At 38.0% G+C, this 24529-nt stretch overlaps 1 protein-coding gene across 1 annotated transcript in view; it reads left to right on the top strand.

Moving 5' to 3' along the window:
- The window catches only part of ARFGEF1 (ARF guanine nucleotide exchange factor 1), an 85030-nt gene extending 62402 nt beyond the window's left edge, over positions 1–22628 (top strand). Inside the window, exons 21-39 of the mRNA XM_071420539.1 lie at positions 226–384; positions 706–856; positions 4376–4466; positions 5539–5579; positions 5668–5837; positions 6466–6617; positions 6780–6952; positions 7914–8074; positions 8716–8846; positions 9685–9814; positions 10791–10926; positions 11015–11153; positions 15547–15616; positions 17199–17328; positions 18124–18263; positions 18647–18815; positions 19296–19434; positions 20326–20443; positions 21183–22628. Of these exons, the coding sequence (XP_071276640.1) occupies positions 226–384; positions 706–856; positions 4376–4466; positions 5539–5579; positions 5668–5837; positions 6466–6617; positions 6780–6952; positions 7914–8074; positions 8716–8846; positions 9685–9814; positions 10791–10926; positions 11015–11153; positions 15547–15616; positions 17199–17328; positions 18124–18263; positions 18647–18815; positions 19296–19434; positions 20326–20443; positions 21183–21347 (2565 nt within the window). The 3' untranslated portion in view covers positions 21348–22628. The remainder of the gene's footprint in view (positions 1–225; positions 385–705; positions 857–4375; positions 4467–5538; positions 5580–5667; positions 5838–6465; positions 6618–6779; positions 6953–7913; positions 8075–8715; positions 8847–9684; positions 9815–10790; positions 10927–11014; positions 11154–15546; positions 15617–17198; positions 17329–18123; positions 18264–18646; positions 18816–19295; positions 19435–20325; positions 20444–21182) is intronic.
- The last annotated feature ends 1901 nt before the right edge of the window (positions 22629–24529 follow it).

Below are 24529 nucleotides of genomic sequence, written 5' to 3'. Positions count from 1 at the left end.
TGTCAGACATTACACTTCATGTTCCTGAATAGAAGGACCTGATTTCATCCCACAGATACCTTCTTACTGGTGAAGAACTTGAGATATTTTCACTATGCTTTGGAAATTCAGTTCTAGGAAGAGAAAGATAAATGGTATAGTTGATGAAATCATACAGATTGTACTAAGAACAAGAAATGGCAAAAATATTTATGAGACTTGTGTTTCTTTCCTTCCCATTTGCAGCTTGAAAGAGATGCCTATGTTCAAGCATTAGCAAGATTTACGTTGCTTACAGTGAGTTCTGGTATTACTGAAATGAAACAGAAGAACATTGACACCATTAAAACTCTCATCACGGTGGCTCATACAGATGGAAACTATTTGGGAAATTCCTGGCATGAGGTACAAGTCATTTGTACTTGAGCTGTAAGAAAGCAGGTTCACTGATTTTCAACACACTAGTGTGCTTGTTTGTGCATAAACACAGTGTGGTTTAGGTAAGTGCTGCATGTATACTTCTTAAAGTAGCAAAACATGTCTAAGTGAGAAATAAAACTGAGAGAGACTAATCCAGTACTATTTAAATTTATATTCATTTTAGAAAAAAACCCAGATTTTTTGACCTCAAGTATTGAAATTTTTTCCTTCTAAAGAGCTTTACTTGCTTTTTACTATTTCAAACTGCTTTTGGTTGGTAAACAACTTCTTTATTCTCTGCAATAGATTCTGAAATGCATCAGTCAGCTTGAACTGGCACAGTTAATAGGAACTGGAGTAAAACCTCGCTACATCTCAGGGACAGTGCGTGGCAGGGAAGGTTCTTTTACTGGAACAAAGGATCAGGCACCTGATGAATTTGTGGGGCTGGGACTGGGTAAGTGATGCAGATACTAAGTATTTCATTTAGCTGGTTTTGTTCAGAGAACTATTTAAATTTGTTCTGTGTTTTTATGTGAGTTTCTGACAAAAGACCATGAAGTAGTCCTTGTAAAACTTATGCTTTGAATAGACTTACTCCAATTTCTGGAATATTTAGTTTGCTCTGTTATTATTGCTAGGATGGAAAATGTAAGAAGATTATATATGTTGTTCAATTCTATTAAAATATCACTTTCCAACTAAAAATGGATTGCAGATGGTATGACCAGGTTTAATAATATTGCAACATTACTTGGTGTGCCAAGTATTTTACCAAGCAAGCAAGTCAGTATGTGTAGGTTAAGCATCTGTTGTGGAGCTTTGTGAGAAATACACAGAATTCAAACCAAGTGGGAGATTAATTTAGCTTAAATTCTGAAATTTCATTTCTTTCCTTTTCTGGTTACTTTGGTACTGAGTGCCTACTAAGTGCCTTTTTTAGGCTTGAGCACTAAAATATACTGCAAAATGAGATTATTTTTCTTATCTTTGTAGAAAAGTATAAGACTTACCTTAAATTTATCTTTAGAATGTTGGGAGTTTTGTTTATTTGTTTATTTTAAGTGGGAACACAGTTAAAGATATATAGGTGTAGGTGTAGGGTATTTAAAAACTCTGGAAGCATCAAAGTGTATATATAAAGTCTTTTTGACTATGAGAAAGTTTCAGTTATAGTGTGATGCTCAGTATCTCTTGCCTTTTGAACTTCACTCACAGCCAAACAAAAGCTTTGTCTTCCCTCAGTTTTTCAGGTAATTTTTTTTGAGTAATGATAATTTTCTGTTTTTCCTGATCTTAGCCCCCAAACTACTCCTAATCATCCAGGTTTGTATTCTCCTCAGAGAGTTTTTTTTCTTCTACAGTCATTCCTTTTCTTTCCCTTTTGCTCCCCTTTGGCCTGCCTCTGTACTTCCCTCACCTTGCCAAGCATTGATGAATGTTAAACTTGGACTTGGAAATCAGTGAGTCTGCCAACATGTCATACACTGGGCTTCTTCCTGCCCTTCCAGTATGCATCTTTCAGTGTTCCCTGATGGACTTGTGCAACTTGGCTACTTCCAAATCCTGGCAGTTTCTCTATGCTTCTCTGTGCTTCTCTAAGGCTAAAGTGGCTGGCCTTTAAAAGTTTTAAGTCCTCATAACTCAAGAATGCAACTGGTATTCAGGTTTCCCTAAATCATACTTGCCGCTCATTGGTATAGGTCCAGCTCATAAAGACCTTTTGCTGCTGTCAGCTACATTTCTAGGGAAAACAGTTTATGCCCAAATACATAAAATGTTTTTCTCTGAATTCAATTTCTGGAATGCTTATTACAGTGTACCTATGGAAACTTGACCATTTTCTTTTTTTTTTTTTAATAATATTGCTTCAATCTTATTGGAAAGTGCTTAACTTGGTTTTTATGCACTAAGGGGCTGTTAGAACATTTTCTCAACTGTTTTAGTTATTTCACTTCTTTCTACAAATCCTTTTTTGCAGATAGTTTAATTTTCTATGATTCCAAAGTATGCATTGGAACTATGGGTTTCAAGCAAGCTTTCTATAAACCTAAATTCCTGTGAAGAACACATAGTGTGTATGTCCATATACACAGACACATATTTTACAGGAAAATAGTTGTTTAGAGTGAATGAAGTTGCAGTCTGGTGAAACAGAAACTCCATCTTTCAGACCTACTTGCAAAATCAGATGTGGATAAGCAGCAGCACTCACTTTTCTTGCTGAAGTTAATGTGTTTTTTGAAATAACAAAGATGAACAAAACCAGACCCAAAAGCTCCTTTGCTCATTTACTGCCTCAGCAAGAATTCAGGTGTGGCTGTTCAGGCATCTGCACTCAAATGTCTTTATCTCTTGTATTACCTACCTGTTGTGACCCTTTTTTTGTTGTACTTGGAAATTCAAAGCATCACAAGCATGGAGGTTGTAAAGGAATGAATAAGCATCTAGTCTATTGCTCCTTTGGTAGGAATATTGCCTTACTTGGAGTTGTAATTGTGAAATCCACATTTCTCCTATGTCAGTTTCTGTTCACAAAGTTGGAAGACAAAACTTGCTGCTGTGAGTAGGTCATAGCCAAAGTGTTTGGGCTCCTGGGTAACCAGAAATCCTCTTTGGACAGGGGGAATCTGACAAATCTCTTTTTTGTAAAGCAGAGTTACCTAGCTGACTCCTGTGTTGCACTGTTAAAGATTTCACAACTGTTAGAGTGTAAGTCTGCTGTCTGTTCAGGTTTTCAAGCATTGAATTACAAATCCTGTGATAACAAGGAATTCTCACATAAGCTGGTAAAGTTGGTTAGGGCTCTGACTCCTTGGAATTAGCCCTTCCAATTCTCTTCACACTCTGCTGCTCATTTGATACTTCTTAGCTGACTCATTAGCAGCATTCAAGCTAATTGACACTGGCAGCTTGTGTGCTTACAAGAGAAGTCTTGATCAAACCCAGTGGTATTATACATTGCTGAGATACCAGCATGAGGTTACATATGTATGTACAGAAAAGTTGTTCCATAAATGCCCTAGAAAAGTACTTCAGGTAGGTAAGGTTGTATAGATTTGACAGACAGTCATCTCCAGCCACCTCCAAGTGTGGATGGCTCTGAGGCATCAAGGCTCTGAGGCAAGCTGAAACATGAGAAGTTTTTCTCTCAGCAAACCTCTGAGATCAGAACTACTTGCTTTCTTTCAGTCTTCTGTTCTTTTCTATATTGTTTAAATAAAAAAAAAAGTCCTGCATACAGGGTATGTGGAATTACCCAAAGTGATTGCAAGATTCCACCTCTTTCTTTGATGGTGATTGCTTTTTTTTTTTGGAGATGGCTAAAAATTTCAGAATTTTTCTCACTGCAAAGTTTGCAGTTTCTTCACAGCTTTCCCAGATGTGGGTTACAGTTTCAAGCCTCCAAAATAAATAATTACTGGTTTTATTTATAGATATTTCTCACTATTTTGGGGTGATAATTTTGCTGTAATTGAGATGTAGCTTAAAGATGGAATTTTGGTGGAAGCTATTCTTTCTGAATGATAGAAATCTTTTGGGATTTACTCACTTGATGCTAATTAAGTGTGAAAAATTCTCCTCTAAGCTATATTCTCAGTCATATGTTGTGTGTTCTAAGTGGCAAGATTACCAAAGTTTCATTGACAAATAGAGGAAAAAAAGGTGATTCTTGTGGGTTTTATTTTTTTCACTTGTATCTGTTGCTCCAAATGTGGACAGTTTTTAGGGACTAATATAATTTATACATGGATAGAGACATAATAATTAGGTAATTAGGATAATTAGGACTTACACCAACATGTAACTGTTCACTGAGATGTCCAGCTCATGCAAGGGAAATTCATAATGTGCTTCTCTTTTGTGAATTAAAAATATATTTAATTATACTGGTAGTGGCAAACCTATTATTCCTCTTTCTTCCCAACCCATTCTGTATTCTTTTTTACCCATTTTTCAATTTTTCTCACTGTAGTTGGTGGAAACGTGGATTGGAAGCAGATAGCAAGTATTCAGGAATCCATTGGAGAAACTAGCTCCCAAAGCGTTGTTGTTGCTGTAGACAGGTACTGTATTAAATTTCTTGTTGCCACCTGAAGTTTTTCAAGCAGTATTTGAATACCCTGTGCTAAGAAAAGGACCTGACTAATTTATTAATTTATTTGGAAAAAGCCTAATAAAAACTACCGTAGATAAGTGCTTTTCAGTTAGAGGGGGGTGGATTTATTTTTGCATCATGGGTGTTTGTGCAAGAAGGAGCAGGGCAAAGATTAGGCAAGAAGCTTTTTTACTGATAAAAAAATTACTGCAGAAGACTTACAGAATGGAGTCTGCTGTAGTGTCTGCTGAATCTTGATTTGCTGTATATAGTAACAGATTGCAAATCTCATTTTGCCTTAGTACTGAGGGCATTATTGTCAGACTCTTTTTCTCCTAAATGTAATTACTGACTCCCTGCTTTCCTCTAGGTTATGTGGATGTTTTCTGAAATGACCAAAATTATTATTCCAGTCTTCCTTTCTATGAATCACATTTATTTTAACTGGATTTGGCTAGGCAGAATACATATTTTGAACATTCCCAGTCTATATCATACAGTAGTGATCAGACTGAAGTGTTCATGGGTCTTGCTTGCTCAGCATGTAAGAAATCAGAACATATAATTTTTGTAATGGTTGTCAAAATTGATGAAGAGACATTATTTTGAAGGCTTACAAACATTTCTGTGGTTGAAGTACAGGCAGCAAGATCAATGTCAGTTCAATGAAAAGTTGTCTTGCAGTAAAATCACATCAAGTGCACTGGAAGCTTGATGTCAAACACACCATAGCTGTTTAGGTTTGCAGTGTCCCTCCCTGCTTCATAATGGGAAGTGTTTCAAATATCTATTTTTCATGGCAAATGGGTATTATGCACTCTGGAGGTGTTTGAGTTCTGTATTTCAATCGGGGATGATAAAAGCTGACTGTACTCTCACTATGTCTTTACAACTGTAAAAAATTAATTGTTTCTTAATAAATAAAAGTAATCAGAGACTGTCTATATATTGTTAAAAAAAATAAGACAAGGAGGCTTGAAAACATTTAACAGGTGCATTTCTTAAGAAACTTTAACCATGTCTTTAACTGCACTTCACAGAATATTTACAGGATCTACAAGGTTGGATGGAAATGCTATTGGTAGGTTTAATCTCTTCCCTACCCCTCCCCACCCCTGTAAACTGAACCTTGGAAAAATATTTCATGAAAACCTGTGGTGATTTAACAGTGGATTTCGTGCGCTGGCTTTGTGCTGTGTCTATGGATGAGCTGCTGTCTGCCACCCACCCTCGAATGTTTAGTCTGCAGAAGATAGTAGAGATTTCTTACTACAACATGGGCCGGATCAGGTTACAGTGGTCTAGGATCTGGGAAGTTATTGGCGATCATTTTAACAAGGTATCCCTGTTAATGCTTATAGTGCACACTCCTTCAGTTCTTGATACAGATCATTTTATTTTGAGATTTATTGGAAAATTGTGCTTATATGAATCATAATGGGTTTTCTGTCCTTCTCTGTAAGTTAAACTCACAGAAATTGTAAAGCAGTAAAGACCAGCAAGAAGGCAGAGGTACTCATTATAATAAATACAAAAACAAAAGTATACATTATGTTATTTATCATTACTTGAGTCTAGAACTAGCTGCTGTTAGTTTTGTGCTGTAGTTTTTGGGGATGTTTCATGATGCTTGGTTTAAGAGGTTGTCTTCAAGTCTAAATTGACTCTTTATCAAATGAATGTTTGACATGCATTTTTAATACAGCTGTTAAAGTCTTTTTTAGATGGCTTGCTCATTTTTACGAGGTTTTAAATGCCAGGTTATTTAACGTATTTAACATAGAAAATAGCTGGAATTAGGGATTGTTGAATTGCATAAAGTGTGATTTCTAGAGTTGACTACTGTTTAATTTCATTAATTTTTCAGTGCTGCTTAGTTCTCTGTTATCAACTGTAAAGGCAGCTTGTGATGAATCCATACAAATTCTGATGCAAGCTTACTCTGCATTTCTATTCTACATTCTCAGGTTGGCTGCAATCCCAATGAAGATGTAGCTATTTTTGCAGTAGACTCATTAAGGCAATTGTCAATGAAGTTCTTGGAGAAAGGAGAACTTGCTAATTTCCGATTCCAGAAGGACTTCCTAAGACCATTTGAACATATCATGAAGAGAAACAGGTAATAACATACAATTAACTGAATTGCCTGGCATCACAAGCATCAACTTCTGCAATTAATATTTCAAATTCCTTTTGTAAAATCAGTTGTTAGAGAATTATACTATTCAAATTGATTATGTAATTCAGTTTAAAAAAATTATTGTTTATTATCCTAATTTAGGTCTCCTACTATTCGAGACATGGTTGTACGGTGTATTGCACAGATGGTGAATTCCCAGGCTGCTAACATTCGTTCTGGCTGGAAAAACATTTTTTCAGTGTTTCATCTGGCAGCCTCAGATCAGGATGAAAGTATAGTGGAACTGGCATTCCAGACTACAGGACACATTGTCAGTGAGTATGGACAATATTCAGACATCATGGAAGCAAGTGTCACTCCAGAGCCCAAGAAGCTTTGTGGACTCACAGCCTGCAGAGTAGAGCCTGCTTTCATGTCTTGGAACCAATGATTTACACTTTCCAATTGGTCCTCTAGGAAAATGCTTACCAGAGTCATTCAATAAGAGTAAAGTTAACTGGTTTTCTTTATGCCTTTTAAAAAAACTTGCCTGTTTGTTGCATTCTGTAGTAAAACAACTCAGGCCTTAGATAATTCTATTTAATGTGTACGTTTTTATTTAAGTGAAGTATTTTGGGGTTTCCCCTAGGGAAAAAAAAAGTGCATATTTTACTAATATGTTGTTTGCTTATCTTTTTCTGTTATTCTGAATTGTGCTTGTGTAAGGCCCGTTTAGGAGAAAGTGCTGAGCTAGGGGGGCACTAGATAATTTTTTCTCTCTCTGTATTCTAATATAGATCCCAGGCTTTAAGGGATCTCTTTTTTCACTGAATATCTACAAGTTTATGAAACTGTTTCATCTTCGATGAAGCACTTTTTTTTCTTCAAAAGCAGCTATTTAAAAACAAGGCAACATGTTGCTGGCGAGGAGGTCCATTAATAGATGGAACTCCATACTTCATGTGTCCCTCTTAAGCTGTGGGGACACAGACTAGTGTTAAAAAGTAAGCCTATTGCTCTAGTCTTGCTTAACTATTACATTTCCCTGCTTTAGTCCAGGTTCTACTTTAATTTATTTTTAATACTCGCTGTCAAAATGAAATGCCCAAATGCCCTCTGGGTAATTTTTTTTTATATTACTTTTTTTTTCTTTAGTTTTTCTTACAACTCAGGCATTTGACAGCACCAATCAATGAACCAGTCTCTCGTGACTTCTGTTATAGACAGTTCACATTAGAATTAATACATTTTAAAGCATGACACTTTTTTTTTCTCCTTTTCACACTTTCCTCTCAGCAATCGTGTTTGAGAAACACTTCCCAGCAACCATAGATTCTTTCCAGGATGCAGTGAAGTGCTTGTCTGAATTTGCCTGCAATGCAGCATTTCCAGATACCAGTATGGAAGCGATCCGCCTCATTCGCCACTGTGCAAAATACGTGTCTGACAGGCCTCAGGTATAGTCTGTGTTAACTAAACTAGAAGTGCTTTTATAAAGAAAAAATAGATATGCTAAACTCTACTGGCTTCCCTTCAAGTTTCATGGATTAATGAGAAATGTACTTTATTCAGAAACAACAGGAGTATAAAATGCCACAGGCTTTGAAAATAGCAGTGATTTTTCTATTCTTTTATTCCCCTTTGCCCATTCCTGCCACCCAGTTCAGCTGGTGACTTGCATTCCTGAGAGCTGTTGGAAACATCATATCTCAGGATCTGCTCTTAGCTGGGAAATGTGAAGAAATGGATAATAGCATAACCAAAAATGTTTGATACCCTCAAAATGTTATGGTTAGGTCCTCACTTTCAGAGCTATCTATAAAAAAATGAGAGCAAGAAACTCACTCTGAACTGCAAGCAGAAACTGGTGCTTGAATGTGTAATCTTGTTTATTTTTTAAGTTTATTCATCATAATATACTAAGGATTAATTTGAAAAACACTTCACTTTCCCAGTGTTACTGTTTTAATTGCCAACTCATCTGAGGTATCAGGCTATAATACTCTTGAAGGAGAGATTGTTGCTTACGGTCCAAGTTGTGTTTTATTTTGAAGAATCTAACTTCTATGACTGTCTAACTCTGTTTCCTTTCCTAAAGGCATTCAAGGAATACACAAGTGATGATATGAATGTAGCTCCTGAAGACAGAGTGTGGGTGCGAGGATGGTTCCCAATTCTCTTTGAGTTGTCCTGTATCATCAATAGATGCAAATTAGATGTAAGAACCAGGTAACAATCAGTATTTGTAATTCAAATTTTAAAAGGTTTACTTTATACTTTTGAAACAAAAACAACTCTTGGTAAATGTAATCACTGTAAAATGACTTATGTATTTAATTCAGGTGATACCACTGTGGAAACAACAAACACCTTTTAAATAGACACTGGAATACAGAAATTAAGTCTGTGTTCTGTATATTTTAAATTTGTATTTTCTGTTACAATAAACAACAAAGTTATGTAGTTGTGATTCCATTCTGCCTTGCTCATCCCACTTACCTTGGGGATTTTAAAACTGGTTTTGTACCATGGTTCATTAAGTGGTTGAGGATTGCAGAAATGGTTAAAAAAAGCAAAGCTGTACCCTGATTTCATGTAAAGCTTGCTTATTTTTCTGGAATATGATTTTCCCTTGTAAAACATATTCAGTTATAGTTCTGTGTGAAATATGAGGGGTTTTACACAAATAACTTTAAATTCACACATTGGCATGCGAGCTATGCATCCAGACTCCCTTTATAGCTGGTGAAAGTTAATAATTGTTTCTAGACTTTTGTACTTTTTAACTGGAAATATTTGTTTATTAATTTTTGTGGCCCTTGGTAAAGGAGTTCATTTACTATTTTAATTTTAATTTACCACAGCTCTCAAAAATATTTTTGGCTATTGCCTGCAACTATAAAGTGCTGTTTTACAAGCTGATTTTCTACTTATGTTTTGGATACTCGTGTGTCTATATTGTTCTAAACAGTTTTTGAGTTTGTTATTGCTGCTGTAGCTGTACTTACTTGGTCTTGTTCACGTCTTTCTGTAACTCTTGGTTTAAGTTGTTCTTTCTTTATTTCAGGGGCTTAACAGTAATGTTTGAAATAATGAAGACATATGGCCATACCTATGAAAAACACTGGTGGCAAGATTTGTTTCGGATTGTCTTCAGGATATTTGACAACATGAAACTGCCAGAACAGCAGACTGAGGTGATAAAAGTGGAGGAAGATAATTTACATGAGAGCTACATTTACAGTAGAAAACCTGTAATATAACTTAGTCAAGTAATGTAGGGTAAACCTTAAAACCTGGATGGTGGACCTGTGGTTCTAGTAGCCTTGTTTTGTTTTAATGGAATTCTAATTGGCAGGTGTCGTCACTTTTTTTCATTTTTTAAAGCCATATGCGTAAATGACCTGGTAGTTTACACTAGGAACAGCTGAAGAATAGCATAAAATGCAATGTATCTAGGGTTTGTAAGAAAAACTGTAGCTTTTACACATGATGTTTGGAATCTGAGACACACAGCATGCTCACTTGAGTGAGGCTTGTAATCAGCAGTGAAGTCACAATTTGAGGAAATAAGTCCTGTTACTTCGAAATTTTTTGATGACAAGGCAGAAAAAAAACCCCCCTCAGCCAAAGTGAAAACAAACCACCCTACAACCAACCCACAAAAAAACCATAAACCACCCAAAACAGCACTGTGCTGTCATTGCACACTTTTGACCAGCCATTCGAGTTTTGGTCTGCCAAACCAGAACCAGGTACTGCTTTGAAAAACAACTGAAATGGGCTTTAAAATGCAACTAATGTGTAAATTATTAGTATTGGAAGTAGGAGCAAAATTGTCAATTGTTTAGGAGGCTTTGTCTGGCTATTTGTAGTAGGACATGTCTCACTTCAATAATTTTTTTCCCCTGGAAAATGCTTAAACACAGCTTTAGCTTGGTGTTAAATCATTGAGTAGGATTGGACACTAAGACTGTTTGTCTGTTCCTGTAGTTCTTTTTAAACCTGCTTGTTAGCAAAGCAGGAGTTAAGGCTCCAAATTTTGAGGTTTTGAGATACAGAAATGAATTTCATGTCACTATAAAGCAAATTGAGTAAATATAAATGTTCATTTATACGTTTATCCAGAAGTTTCACCTTCAGGTTGTAACTCTTCTTTTTTTTGACTCCTAGAAAGCTGAATGGATGACAACTACTTGTAACCATGCACTTTATGCAATCTGTGATGTATTTACACAGTATTTAGAAGTACTTAGTGATGTTCTTTTGGATGATATATTTGCACAGCTGTACTGGTGTGTGCAGCAAGGTAGGAACTGCACAAATTATGTTAAAACAATGTTAACATTTTACTCTGTTGAATGTGAATGAACAAATACCCTGTTTGTCTCTTACAGACAATGAACAACTGGCACGATCTGGTACAAACTGTTTGGAGAATGTTGTCATCCTTAATGGTGAAAAGTTTACCCTAGAAATCTGGGATAAAACTTGCACTTGCATGCTGGATATTTTCAAAACTACAATCCCTCATGCGTAAGAAAACTGTTCATATTTATACTTTGTAAAATAGTTGAGCTAGGTTATTTACCTGTTTCAAACTCTTAGATATCTCATGGGTGGGGTGAACAAAAAGCTGTTAAGTGTGGACTAAAGAGAAACAGACTTACTTGCAACATGGTGATAAATTAGGTGTAGGTATTCTTCTGTACTGTTAATGATGAAGTGTTAAAAACTAAAATACTATACAGGAAATAAGCAAAAAAACTCTCCAACAACCCCCAGAATGTAACATGAATCAGTTTTAAGGTTTTAGATTTTTGGAGAAGTACTATCTGATTTTTTTGTTACTTTCTTTTTTTATAATAGAAGATGCAGGCTTTGCTGTTTGTAATTACATGTGGAGCTTTTGCCATAAAATACTAAAATACTGCAACAGTCTTACAGATTTAAGTCTCTGTGGTTGATGGTTAATTTCCATCATATGTTTATATGAATCTTAATATTTTTCTGAAAATTTTCTTGGCTGTTTGGTAGTTCTTTCCATTCATATGATAACTCTGCATGAGGTTTCTTGGAGTAAGGCTGCACCATTCCAAGTGCTGTGTTTCATCCACTTCATATCCATTGCTTCTGGGACCTACTTTAGGCCTGAAGAAAACTGAAGCAAAAGAAACCTTCTGCATATCAGTCTTTCCTTTTCCTCTAAAATTCCTCCAATTTTAGAGTTGCATATCAGATAGCACTGTAAGAGAGCTTCATTCATCCATTAAAAGATAAAATCTGTCATTGCCTCACCTATTTTTTTTTTTTTTAAGTAGGTATTAATTAATTCCATCAAAAAATAAGTATAAAATGAAGCTGAAATATTTGGGAGCTAGCAAGATACTTCTGTATTTTGGTAACTGCCAAAAATAAAATTGGAAGCCACATCTCTGGATGTGGAAGTCCAGCTGAATTAACCCTAACTTATTAGGGTTGTACTGTACTTGGAAAGATTTTGAAGTTAATATTCACTGGCAGAAGATTTGCTTTGGTTTCAGCTTATGATCAAAACTTAAATTTCTGGGTATTCTTATAATTGAATATTAGAAACCTTTCTAGAGAAGCATTTTGAATATCTTAATATTTAGACATGCTCAAAATACTCTTGTTGCCTTTAGTTATATCTAATTTGAAATATGTGCATTATTCACTTTGATGTTGAGGCCCTTCTGCTTCTCAAATGGGTTCTTTTCCTTAGGAGAGTATCCAACTCCTTCCTTGAACTTTCTCTTTCTTTCTCTTTTAATCTTTCTCTACCATCTTTTCAGAACTTCATTATGTTATTCCTTTTTAAATTTCTGGGAGGTTCCCAACTTTTGTAGTCTTATTTCAATTTTTTGTGAGGGTACATATCTTTTTTTTTCCTTCTCTTTCTGAGTCCTAGGAGGATACTTCTTTTTTGCCTCTCTTTTTATGGCATCTGGTTCTTTTCTGAGACTCCTGGTTTGGCTGATATTTCATATTTTATTTCTTAGACCCTCTATTAGCCTTTTTTTTTTTTTTTTTTTTGCAATGAAGCTTTTTCTTCCCTCCCATCCTTGTGTTTTTATTATTTTGTTATTTTGACAAAGCAAAAACATGTTTATCAGTTTTAATATACCAGTTTTAATAAAACCACCCAGTTTTAATATTCAGCTTGTTGTGGTGCCTGCCTCGGTGCTTAGAGAAGGCAAATGATCTCTTTACCTTTGTTTTTCCATGCCTGGAAGTAACACAGTAGTTAATGTTGAAATGAAGACAGACAAATCACATGGTGTTATATATGAAAACTTTATGGGCAAGTGCTTTATTGCCAGTTGTCTTCAAATAGTGAGAGGCTGTGAATCTCTGGAGTGTAAAGTATCCTCTGGCAGAAGTTCTTATTAGTCTGATCAGGTAGAGTTTCATTTGTTCTTTTTTAGCATTCATATGAAACATCTTCCAAGTGTTGTGCAGCTTCTCTAATTTAAGAGCTGCAACATTGGCTGCATGAGTTCTTAGTTGCAGTATCAGCCTCTGCTGTTCTTGGCAAGTTACTTTTTTTGCAAAGAGAGTTGATCATATTTCCTTGTTTGAAAAATGTGCTATTATATTTAGTATTATACCAGCTACCAATTTCTGCAAGGATTGGTTACTGGAAAACCACAAACCATGCTGCTGCCAAGCTTCTGCAGATCACTGAGGTGTTGATAGCTGGAGATACTCCTACAGAATGGAGTTGGAAAGGACTCTGGAGCTTTTGTGACCCAACCCCTGTGCTTAGGCATGGCCACCCCAGAGTACTTTTCCCAGCACCATGTCCTGACTTTCAAATACCTCCAAGGAGGGAAGCTCCACAGCCTTTCTGAGCAACCTCTGCCTTGTGCTTGATCACCCTCACAGTGAAAAGGTGTTTCCTATTGCTCATAGGAAACTTCCTGTGTTTGTACCATTGTCTCTGGTCCTGGCATTGTGAATCACTGGAAGAAGCCTGGCTCTGCTTTGCCCCCACACTTCAGATAATTTTAGTGTGTTGATGAGATGTCCTGAGCCTTTTCTTCTCCAGGCTGGACATTCCCTGTTGTTTCAGACTCTCCTCATGGGAGAGATGCTCTGGTTCCTTCTTCACCTTTGTGGCTTTTTGCTCAACTTTCTCCAGTAGGTCTGTGTCTCTCAAACTGGGGAGCCCAGGACTGGCCACAGTGCTGAGCAGAGGGGCAGGATCCCCTTCCCACCTGCTGGCAGCTCTCCTCACACAGCCCAGGACAGCGTTTGCTTTCTCTGCAGCAAGGGCACCCTGCTCACTCACGTCCAGCCTGGTGTCCACCAGGATCCCCAGGGCCTTCTCTGCAGGCCAAGCTGCTCCCCAGCTGGGCAGCCCCAGCACGTCCTGGGGTGTGGCCTTGCTCCTCCCCAGCTGGACAACTTCCTTCTTCCCTCCCTGAACTGCACAGGGTTCCCATCAGCCCATTCTCCAGCCTGTGGAGGTCCCTCTGGATAGCAGCATGACCCTCTGGTGTATCAGCCACTCCTCCTACTTTGTGTCCTCCAGCTTCCTGAGAGTCCTCTCTGCCCCATCACCCAGACCATTAAGATGGACAGATTGAACCCAGCATTGACCACTGTACCACTGGCCTCCAGCTAGATTCTGGGCACCTAAGTCACCATCCTCTTGGCTTAGCTGTTCAGTCAGTTTTCAGTCCACCTCACTCTTTGCTCGTCCAGCATATCAATTTTTGCTTTTTAAAATAGTTTCTTTAATTTTTCATTTATCTTAATTTCTCTTCTGTTTATAATTTTTGTTAATTTAAGTTTTCTGAAGCTTCATAAGAGTGAGTCTTGGCTTTCTGGTGCTGAGAAATCCAGTGTGAGTGCCCTCTTGTCTTCAAAAAAATCAAGAGTTAGAATTGGTTCCTTGCACAGATTATGATGGTCCAGCCTCTACCAGCTCATAATGGCTCATTATCCCAATGCCTCAATCTATGTTCTTGCAGCTTTCAAGAATCAATTCAGTTCTCTGTTCTACTTTATTTGTTGCCTTATTAATGCCTCAAGATTTTATCTTTTCTTATCTCCAGTTTGTCTTTTTAGTTATCCAGTATTCAGTTTTCTGGAGCTCAGTGGTACATTCACTTAGGATGCTTAACTTGGTGTAAAAGCTCTCCCTTAGGAAATGCAGGCACAAATGTCCAATATGTGTTACCTCACACAGATGAAGACTAAAGAGTTTGAGATCATGACAATGACAAGTAATTCCAATCTTACTTTGCAGCAGTAGATTGGATAGAACAAGAAACAATGGGACAACTTAGGTTATTTAATCCAATTTCCCTCAATTCTTGGCAGGCACAGACAGTCTCAATAAGATACAATTAATGTAGAAATTTTTAGTGTTAAGGTTAAGATCCTCAAGACAGCAGTGTCCTATAGGAAATCAGCAGGGAAGAGATCAGAAGTATTGTCAGTGATTTGATACCTCATAACAGCAATGAATCCTGAGTGGATGTGTTGAATTTTTTAGTGGAAATAGAAACTTAAACCTGGAATATACCCCAGACAGACAATGCAAAACATTTCCAAATGTTCATGAGGTTTCTTCTGGAGTAGATTCATTCCTTATTCTAGGTCAAGCTTAAGACAGTGTGGGAGGAGAGGCCCACTAATGGCACTAAAACTCTGCCTTAAGACAAATCCAGAATTTCTGAGAAAAGCTAATCCATCTCAGTGTAGTCCACCTGTCTATCCAAGGTAGTTGACAGAAATGTTGAAGTTCAGCAAACACTTTTAAATGTGTGAAAAAATAAAGTGCACTTAGAATTGAAATTAATGCAAAAACCCCACATCATGTTGAAAGGAGTTTTTAGAGTGTTGGTTCTGATCTATATTTGAAACTTAGTAAATTTGGGACTGGTGTTGTGTTTTCAAGGCTGCTGACTTGGAGACCAGTCGGTGGGGAGTTCTGCTCTGGCTCTCCCTCTGATGCAAAAGAAAAGCTGGTAAGCTGCTGAAATAAATAAAACAATAATTTAAGATTGCAAGAGCTCAGTACAAATGTGTTGTGATGTAGAATAGGTGAAAAATATACTTGTCTTAAATAAATTTCTCAGTTTTGATTTATGTGATTTGGTTTTCCAGCTCAAGTACTATTTAACATTTAGAAATGGCAAGGAATTAATTGATAAAGAAGTATGTATTTGTTTGCAGCAAAGTTGACTTCCATAAATTGGCTGTGGGTAGTTACCTGTGTTTGTTTTAGGTAATGTCCTGTGTCTGGCAGGTTTCTCTAATACTGTATTTGGGCTTTGAGTTGTTTCATGGTTTAGGTCATGGTTTTCTTTCATTTTGCTGTACTGGAAAGAAGAGAAACTGCTGAAGAGGGATAGATTGACTTATTTTTCCTCCAAATTTTCTCTTGTAATAAGACCTTAAATATCTATTTAAAGTAGAAAATTTTTATAACTATCAGATTTCATAGTGTTGATTGAAGAAACTGATGTGAAGTCTGGATTTGCCTGCAAGTGACAGCTCCTGTAGCTGCTTTGCTACTGATGAGAATTAGTTTAGCTTTTGGACATTCTCACAAGATTGCTGCATAAAGTTCTGTATAGATTAATGAAGAACTTGATACAAGTTACTCAAGGATAATGGTCCAGATGAGCTTTACTAAGAGAGCCTGACTCCCTCCATTTATCTTTATGAAGTGTTACCATAATTTAGCTTAAACAAAGTAAATGTCTGTGAAGGCCAGTTCTCAATATATGGGTATTGTACCTTTGTGTCGTACCATGACTCATTTATAGTGGTTTGATCTCAACATATTGGCTATATTTTTGATCCATTTAGGTCAAATATAATAGCATGCATAAATGGCAAATAAATGTCTTAGTCTTGAGTAAATTGAAAGATCTTTTCCCTTTGAAATAGTTTAACATTAATGTTTTTAAAAATATTTTTGTCTTCTGTGTAAAAAGATATTTTGCAACTTCAGAATTAACAGAACTTGTGTAATAAATGACTCTAAAGGACAAATATTTTGGCTGTCTCATTTAGTAGGTTTGAACCTTCGCAGGCTTTGGGTATTTTCATCTCATTTTTCTTTAGGTTGCTCAAATATGATGGAGTGTTTTGCTATCAGTAGACATGATACCTATTAAAATATATATTTTTACATAGTAGAGATTAAAACTTTGGTTATCTACTGATATGAGAAGCTGAGGTGCTCTTTACAGGAACCTGACAAACCTCCTACTCTTGATCTGGTAAAAGCTGTAATAACTCCTGGGTGACAGAAGAAATGCTTGGAGGGAGTGCAAAAACCTATCTGAAAAATGCTGCTCGTTTCCTTTCCTGTGTACTTGAGTACTTGTTACTTGTTAAATTTTCAGTTGTTTCTTAGTAGCTCATCTTTCTGGTACATCTTTCGTGAATACTCGTAGCAAGTATGACTAACGTGAATGAAAGCGCAGTATTGAAACAGCAAATGTCTTGATGAGCTCTGAAGAGCACAGCACTATTAGCAATTACCAGAAGTTTTCTGTAAGTTAATTACTTAATTTTCCTTTTTTTTTTTCTTTTCAGGATACAATCTCCCAGAAGTCAGTAGATATCCATGACTCCATCCAGCCTCGACCTTCAGATGGACGCCCATTTCAGCCCAGCACAGGGGCCACGGTAGCGGAGGAAGCGACTAAAGCCAGGCCAGCAGCAAGTGTGTACTCTGCAGGGGTTTGGAATTCTTATCTGTGTAGAGTAGTATGTACTGGATGTTTGATATATTAGTTACAGTCCCAGCTGGGACTTCAGAAACATGATGTGAAGAAATCACATTGTTTAAATTTTTGTCTTCTTGTAGTATGACAGAATTCTCTTGGACTCCTGTGGGTCCACATTTTTTGCCTGTGTTTTAAAAATCTAAGAGTTCAACTGTAAGCTTCTAGGCTTTTACCCAAAGCAAAATATTAAAAATAACAATCTCCTTACAGTGCTGTGTGAGATTTCTTTTCTTAGGAGCAGAGATTTTTCAGTGCAAAATGCAACAGAAGCAGTAGCTGAAAAAGAGTTCTGTCTATCATTTGAGGAGAGTTTATCAAACCCTTATTTAAGATCCTTGTGCAGTTATGTTTCATTGCTTAAAATGGTCATGTGTTTCATTAGTACTTGCCACGGCTGCAAACAAGCATGGTACCAAATGCTGTGCTAAGCCTCCTGCCTGGGAACAGCCCCTGGCTCTTGCTATTGCATTGAAGGTTCAAGTCACTCATTTTGGTGACTCTTAGGTAACACTAAACCAGGCTGATGCAATGTATCACAGACAGCTTCAGGAAACAGGTTTTTAAGAAGTTCCAGTTGGTAACATGATGATCTCTCCTGGTGTTAGTAATTCCAGCAGGTGGATTCCAGGTTTGGTTTACACATGTGCTTGAGGTTAAACTGTTCTTCAGCATGCCCTCAGAACAGCTCAGAAAAGTTCTTTAGTTAACAAGTAACTTTCTTTCCTTTAAAGAATTTCCAGAACAGAAGTTATTTGCTGCTCTTTTGATCAAGTGTGTTGTACAGCTGGAACTCATTCAGACGATCGACAACATTGTGTTCTTCCCAGCGACTAGCAAAAAAGAGGATGCAGAGAATTTAGCAGCAGCACAGGTAAGTGGAACTGATAGATACCTCTCTTTTTAGCACCTTTTCCTCCAAAGGTGTTAAGATAAAGTTTCTTGAACTCCTGTAGCATCTGCTAATTGACAATTTTTACATGCGTTTGAGAATTTCCATTGGCCTGTTGAGATCTTTTACAGCTTGTGTTATAAATCGCATTTGCTGTGCCAGGGCAGCACTGTGGAGATGAAAACATGTATTGCTCAAAGGGATTTATATATCTGGGATGTGGATACAACCTTTAATACAGTGTTAAGTTTAAGTACAAGAACAGATGTAAACAGGGTAGGATCGAGTTATCACAGGAGCTTGCTGAAAACAGTTGTGAATTTTTACTTCAAATCTTTTTCTTCCTTTTCCTCTTTTTTCAATAGAGAGATGCAGTAGACTTTGATGTCCATGTGGATACACAGGATCAAGGGATGTATCGTTTCCTAACATCACAGCAGCTTTTCAAACTTCTCGATTGTCTGTTGGAATCTCACAGATTTGCTAAAGCATTTAATTCAAACAATGAACAAAGAACTGCTCTCTGGAAAGCAGGTGAGTCAGTCCTCTTGAAGAAATACTTTGTGACAGTGTGAATTGACCCAAAAATAGGCCAGGAGTACTTCGATGCTAAATGTGAAAGTTGAAGCTTTAGCTCTGTAAGTGTCATAAAGGGAGGAGACCTAATCTGAGGAGGTGCAAATATCTCTGGTTTCCTAAAATTCAAAGTTTCACTGAGGTACAGCTGCCAAGCTGATTCTTGGCTGTAGGTGTGAGTCCCATGCTCGGAAACTGCAGGGACAAACACAGGTTTCACAGCCAGTTATAAGCTGATACTAAAAATGGGTGCCAAACACATTTATGCCATATATAAACAGGTTAATTTTTAGCAATGCTCCGTTGTCATAAATATTATGAGAAATTAATTACCTGAGGTGGTGGTTCTGTCTGTGTGCAGAAAATGGTTAGAAAGAGAAGTGGGGGACTGTAAGAAACTGAACCAAAAATCTGAATGTATGCTTGGAATTGATGTAGGTTTCAAGGGCAAGTCCAAGCCCAACCTGCTGAAGCAGGAGACGAGCAGCCTGGCCTGCGGGCTGCGCATCCTGTTCCGCATGTACATGGACGAGAGCCGCACCAGCGCCTGGGAGGAGGTCCAGCAGAGGCTGCTGAAGTAAGGCCCATGGAGCTGAGCCTGTTGAATTATTTCTGCTGTTAAGGAAAAGGAGTGGGTTATAGACCATCTCTGTTTGCAGTAAACTTCTAAAGCCAACACCTGTGTGTGGTGGTCACAGCTAATATTAAGAGTTTTATGTTCTGTGGGGAGTGCTGTGCCTCCAGCTAGTGATGCTGTCTCTCCTTTTTGTTCTCATTACATGTTTTGCCGGGAGAAAAAAGATTTTTTTCCACCTCTTTTTTTGTATCATGTGGGTAGGTGGGGGCTCTTCTTGAAAAAGGAAAGCAGCTATCACCTAAACCCCATTTTTTCTTTCACTAACCTCAGGTATTTTAGGGAAGTGGCACTGTTTGTTCTCATTTTCAGAAATGGACACTGGGCCTTAGCAGCCTTACGAGCATACTGAGGCCTTTGGCTCTTTGGTTATTGATCTGAATGTTCTTTGTTTATAAAGTTTTCAAGCAACTGTTGGAGTAAGGGAGGGCTTTAAACCTCAACAGCAACATTTAAAGCTAAGACTCCAAGGTTCACAGACTAGGAAGCAGAGCTGAAAACTGTCTGGTTACATCAACATGAGATATTCCTAAAGCCCACATAATGGTTTGTCAGATACCTCTCAAAGAGCACTTGATATGTTTCAAATGCATTCACTGACAGTATAATCACGTTTTGTCAGCTTATTTATTACTGAAGTCCTAGGACTTTGGATTTGACTTGAACAAGGTCACTGCTTTCTGTCATTAACCAGGCTTAGAGCAGCTTTCATAAAGCAATGCTGTACTACACCAGGGCTTTACACTGCCAGAATTTGCAAAGCCAGAGCTCTCTTTCTGCAGTAGAGCTCAGAAGGAAATGTGAGTTGTTATTTGTTGTGTCTTTTGTCTCCAGTGTCTGCAGCGAGGCTCTGAGCTATTTCCTCACTCTTACATCAGAAAGTCATCGGGAAGCCTGGACTAACCTTTTACTCTTATTTTTGACTAAAGTCCTGAAGATAAGTGATGAAAGGGTAAGTAACTGTTTGCAATGATGTTTGAGATGACATGTACAGGTAAGAAGTAGTTCCAGACTGGTTCATCACACAGTTACAGACCTGACTTTAAAAGCTCCTGCTGCTCTGTAGACACTCTTGTGTTGAGGGAATAGACATTCAAACTGCACTTGACAGATACTGACACTAATAATTCAGTGTGAAGGTGCAATGAGTGATAAAATAAAACGTGTCAGAGAAGTTTAAAGGTGCTGGAATCCTTTGTAAGTGTGTGTTAAATTGTTTTTACCCCTCTCCTGCTGAGGAAGACAATTAGTGATGATACTTTATTCAAAGAATTAACTCTTGTTTCTGCTGCCAGTGCTGCAGGTACACCTACACCTTGACCTTCTCCAAAGCAGTTCTGCAGTAAATAAATCCCTGTTTAATCTCCCTCTAAGAACACCTGGCTGAAATAATTAAGTGATGAAAAAGGCCAACTGCAAGAAAAAAAACTCATAATAGAAAAATATTTCCTCTTGGAGAGTAAGCATTAGTAAGGAGCTTTGTGTAGCTGGTGAGCATCTGTCAGAGTGTATCACAACTGTCTTAGCCTTATTCTAGCACTGCTAATTTCAGTTGTAAAGGTGTTCCTGCTTGTCACTTGGTGCATTTCTCACCCTCATTTGGGAGAATATTTAAAATTCTGTTTTTGCAGTGTGCTTTCTAAGGTGTACCCATGTATAATAGAGTCATTTCTTGTTTGTTTTCTCCTCAGTTCAAGGCCCATGCCTCGTTCTACTATCCTTTGCTGTGTGAAATCATGCAGTTTGACCTTATTCCCGAGCTCCGGGCTGTGTTGCGAAGGTTTTTCCTGCGGATCGGGGTGGTTTTCCAGATATCCCAACCACCAGAACAAGAGCCTGGAATAAGCAAGCATTAGCAGATAGTGATGCTCTGTTTCCAAGTTTATATTCCTCAGCTAAATAAAAGGACCAGGTAGCTGGGCCATTCTGTCTGGGTCTCCATGTAAACGGTTTCTTTCTCTGGCAACGTTGTATCCAAGGGTGAACGGTACAGACGCTTCCAACTGTAATTAAGGCTTGCAGCACTCCAGTCCCTCTCTTTCCTGGTGGATTCTCTCTCATCGGTTTCTCTTGCCTGGCTCCTGCTGAGCACAGAGCCAGTTTATAGCACAGTCCCCCTTGTCAGCACGGGCTGCAGTGTCCTTTACTGTCCTAGACAGCAGCATAGCAACAGATGTTTATGGCGGGTGTGAAAGTGAAGTGTACCCAAAGAAACATATATATGTAAAGGTTTGAGCTTCTGCGAGAAGTACAACTCAGGAGAGCTGTATTTTGAAGGATAAAATGTTTATAGTGAAAAGAAAATGGAGATTATTGTTCATGGAAAAAATATTTAGCAACTATGTCTGATATTCTAAGATTTTTGCACACTCAGGCTGTCTGAGACATTGGTAATCATCCTTCTGTGAAAATGTACAGAGATGCAGATCTGTAATATAAACTCTTTAACACTATACAGTTCTTCCCAAATTATTTTATTTCTGTAATACTGATTTGTTGAAAGCCCATAACTCTTCCTTGTTTACCAAATGCACTAGAAGTTTGGGTTTCTTTTTTGGGTTGTGATTTTTTTTTCTTCTTCCTTTTTTGTTATTTTTGTTTTGTTTTGTTTCATTGTAGCCCAGAAGTTATTGTTGCCGACTTTTGTCAAGAACAGCGGTAGAAATATCACGACTGACATAACTACCTGTAATATACTTGTTTTAGGGCTTTGAAATTTAACGAGCCATTGAAATGATGATCTTTCAAGGACTGGAACTTGAATCACTGCAAACAAGTCTAGGTTGTGTCTGCTGTCAGATGTTTTTTTGTTTGATGTAGATTTCACTCTTATGTACAGAATTTAATGTTGGATATATTCAAGTAACAAATCTGGCATGGTTTGGGGATGGTTAAATTTATTGGAAATGTATTCATACTGTGAATTGTGCTCTGATGGTTAACAGACGAGATTGTCAAGCATTCTGTATTACAATGGATGTAGAAATTTTTTTCAGATGGACAAAATGTATATGGTACAGATATGTAAAGTTTTCTATGTAAAAAAAAAATTCTGTACAACTTTCTGTACAATATTTGGTTCTCATCTGGCATATTCTAATCAGGTTATAGGTCAATAAAGTTTTTGAACTCTTTCATCAGTGCAATCAAAACCAGTCTAATCCACAGCTACTTGTTTTACAGTTTGCTTTGCCTCTCATGCTTTTGTTTTAAAGGAGCAAACTCCAGACCCTAGGAGCAGAAAGCTGGGTGCTCTCTGGGTGACTGGGATGCCTCTTCTCGCTGTTAGAGACAAATACAGGGGGAAAAGGAGTGGTAAATTAAAAAAAAAAAAATAAAAGGTGGTCAAGGCGGGAGGAGAATAAAAGCGCTACATGAACTGGTCAGATGGACCCTGTAGTGCTGCACAGATAGAAGCTCAGAGCTGCACTTTGCTCTCTGGGGATTAAAACACAAACACCAAACAGCTGCTGGATAAAGGGGGAAGGGAGGGGCTGGGATTGCAGTTCTGCTGACTTGGAACACATCAGCCAGCTCAGCCATGTCAGTATCTTCAGTTTTGCTAGTAAGAGTGGAATTGGATTGTTCTCCAGTGTGTTCCTACAAAACTCCTGACTGGCACAGGAGAGCAGTAGGAAGAGCAAGGTGTGTGAGGCAGCCTCCTCTCTTTCAGGGCAGTGTATCTGCCACAGACATTCGCAGCAGGCTCCAGAAATAAGTGTAAGCATTTCAGTGAAATAGCTATTGGAAAAGCCAGAAAAGGGAATTAAATACTGTGACCTGTGGTTCAGAGTTTGCTCACAAAGTTAATTGGGGTGGAGCAAAACCAAATAGCAATTACCAGAGTCAGAAGGGGTAGAACTGAGGTTATTTGAATTAATTGTAGCTTTCCTCTTGGGCCATATTTTACTTGTTCAGTTTTGTGCTGAACAAAACACAGTTGTGCTGTGTTTTAATCTTGAACTGCTGTGTTAGGCAAGACCTAAGGTCCTTGACAGTGACCAGTAATAATTTTTATGGTGAGTATAATGTGTCCCATTCTATTCATTGTCGTACTCTCCCCATGGCTTAAGCAAACTGTTCTGAGACCATTGCCAGGTGTCCCTGACACTGCTGCCCTGAGCACTGTTTAAACAGCCCCTGTTCCTTGTGTGTCTGCCCAATTGCTTTCTGATCATCTGTGTTCAAGATAGAGCAGTAAGTACAATGAATTATCTAAAATCTTGGGCAGTTGGTGTTTTGGGGCTCTTTCTGATTCTAAACCTCACTGCTATATTGTTTTCTTGTGTACTCCTCTTTAGTAAGGACATTATTCTTTCTTCTCATGTCTTATTTATTGCTCATGTGGAAAAGGCCCCATAGCTGTTTAATTTTAGTTCATTGGGAGCTGAACTTTGGTGTCATTGTAACTCTTCTGTGCCTCTCTTCAGTTCTTGCAATGCCAGAGCAGCACCAGGTGCGCTCTGGGCATCGTGTTCAACTTGCAGCTCTCTGAACACTCACATACATGATCATTGTCAGAAATCTGGGGTCAGGGGCAGAGAATAGGTTCTCTTTTAGTGATCTCATTTCCCATCAGGGCTGGGACTGCAGGTAGATTTATTTTGCAGGTGAGGCTGTCATGATAAAAGATTAGGGAGGCAGAAGGGCCCTGCCAAAAAGCTGAACTTGGGAGAGGCAGAGAGCACTGAAGAAAGATCTGAAAAGGGAAGATGCAAAGGATTCAGTGTCCTGAGTGGTGCCCAAGGGAGGGAAGTGTGGAATTCATGGTGCTAAGGGCTGCTGAGCAGTGAGGTTAATTTAGTGGTTTCAGGCCACAGCACAGGTGAAGGAAATAATTCAAATGAGGGGTTGTGCCACATCCTGGCCTTGAACTGGAGGATGGTTCTGATGGTCTGTGGCATTCATGAAACTTACTGCAGTGAAATGAGGGTGGCTTTTTAGGGAAATACTTTGTGCTTCTCTCAGGGGAAAAACTGATTAAGGAAATAATAATTAAACTCTGTAGGCAGTTAGATGAGGAAGAGAAATTCTGCAT

The sequence above is a fragment of the Agelaius tricolor genome, unplaced genomic scaffold, assembly GCF_023055355.1.
Source record: "Agelaius tricolor isolate 1412-34295 unplaced genomic scaffold, bAgeTri1.0.p SCAF_2, whole genome shotgun sequence".
Taxonomy (NCBI): Eukaryota; Metazoa; Chordata; class Aves; order Passeriformes; family Icteridae; genus Agelaius; species Agelaius tricolor.
This window is presented reverse-complemented; position numbering and strand designations above follow the sequence as displayed.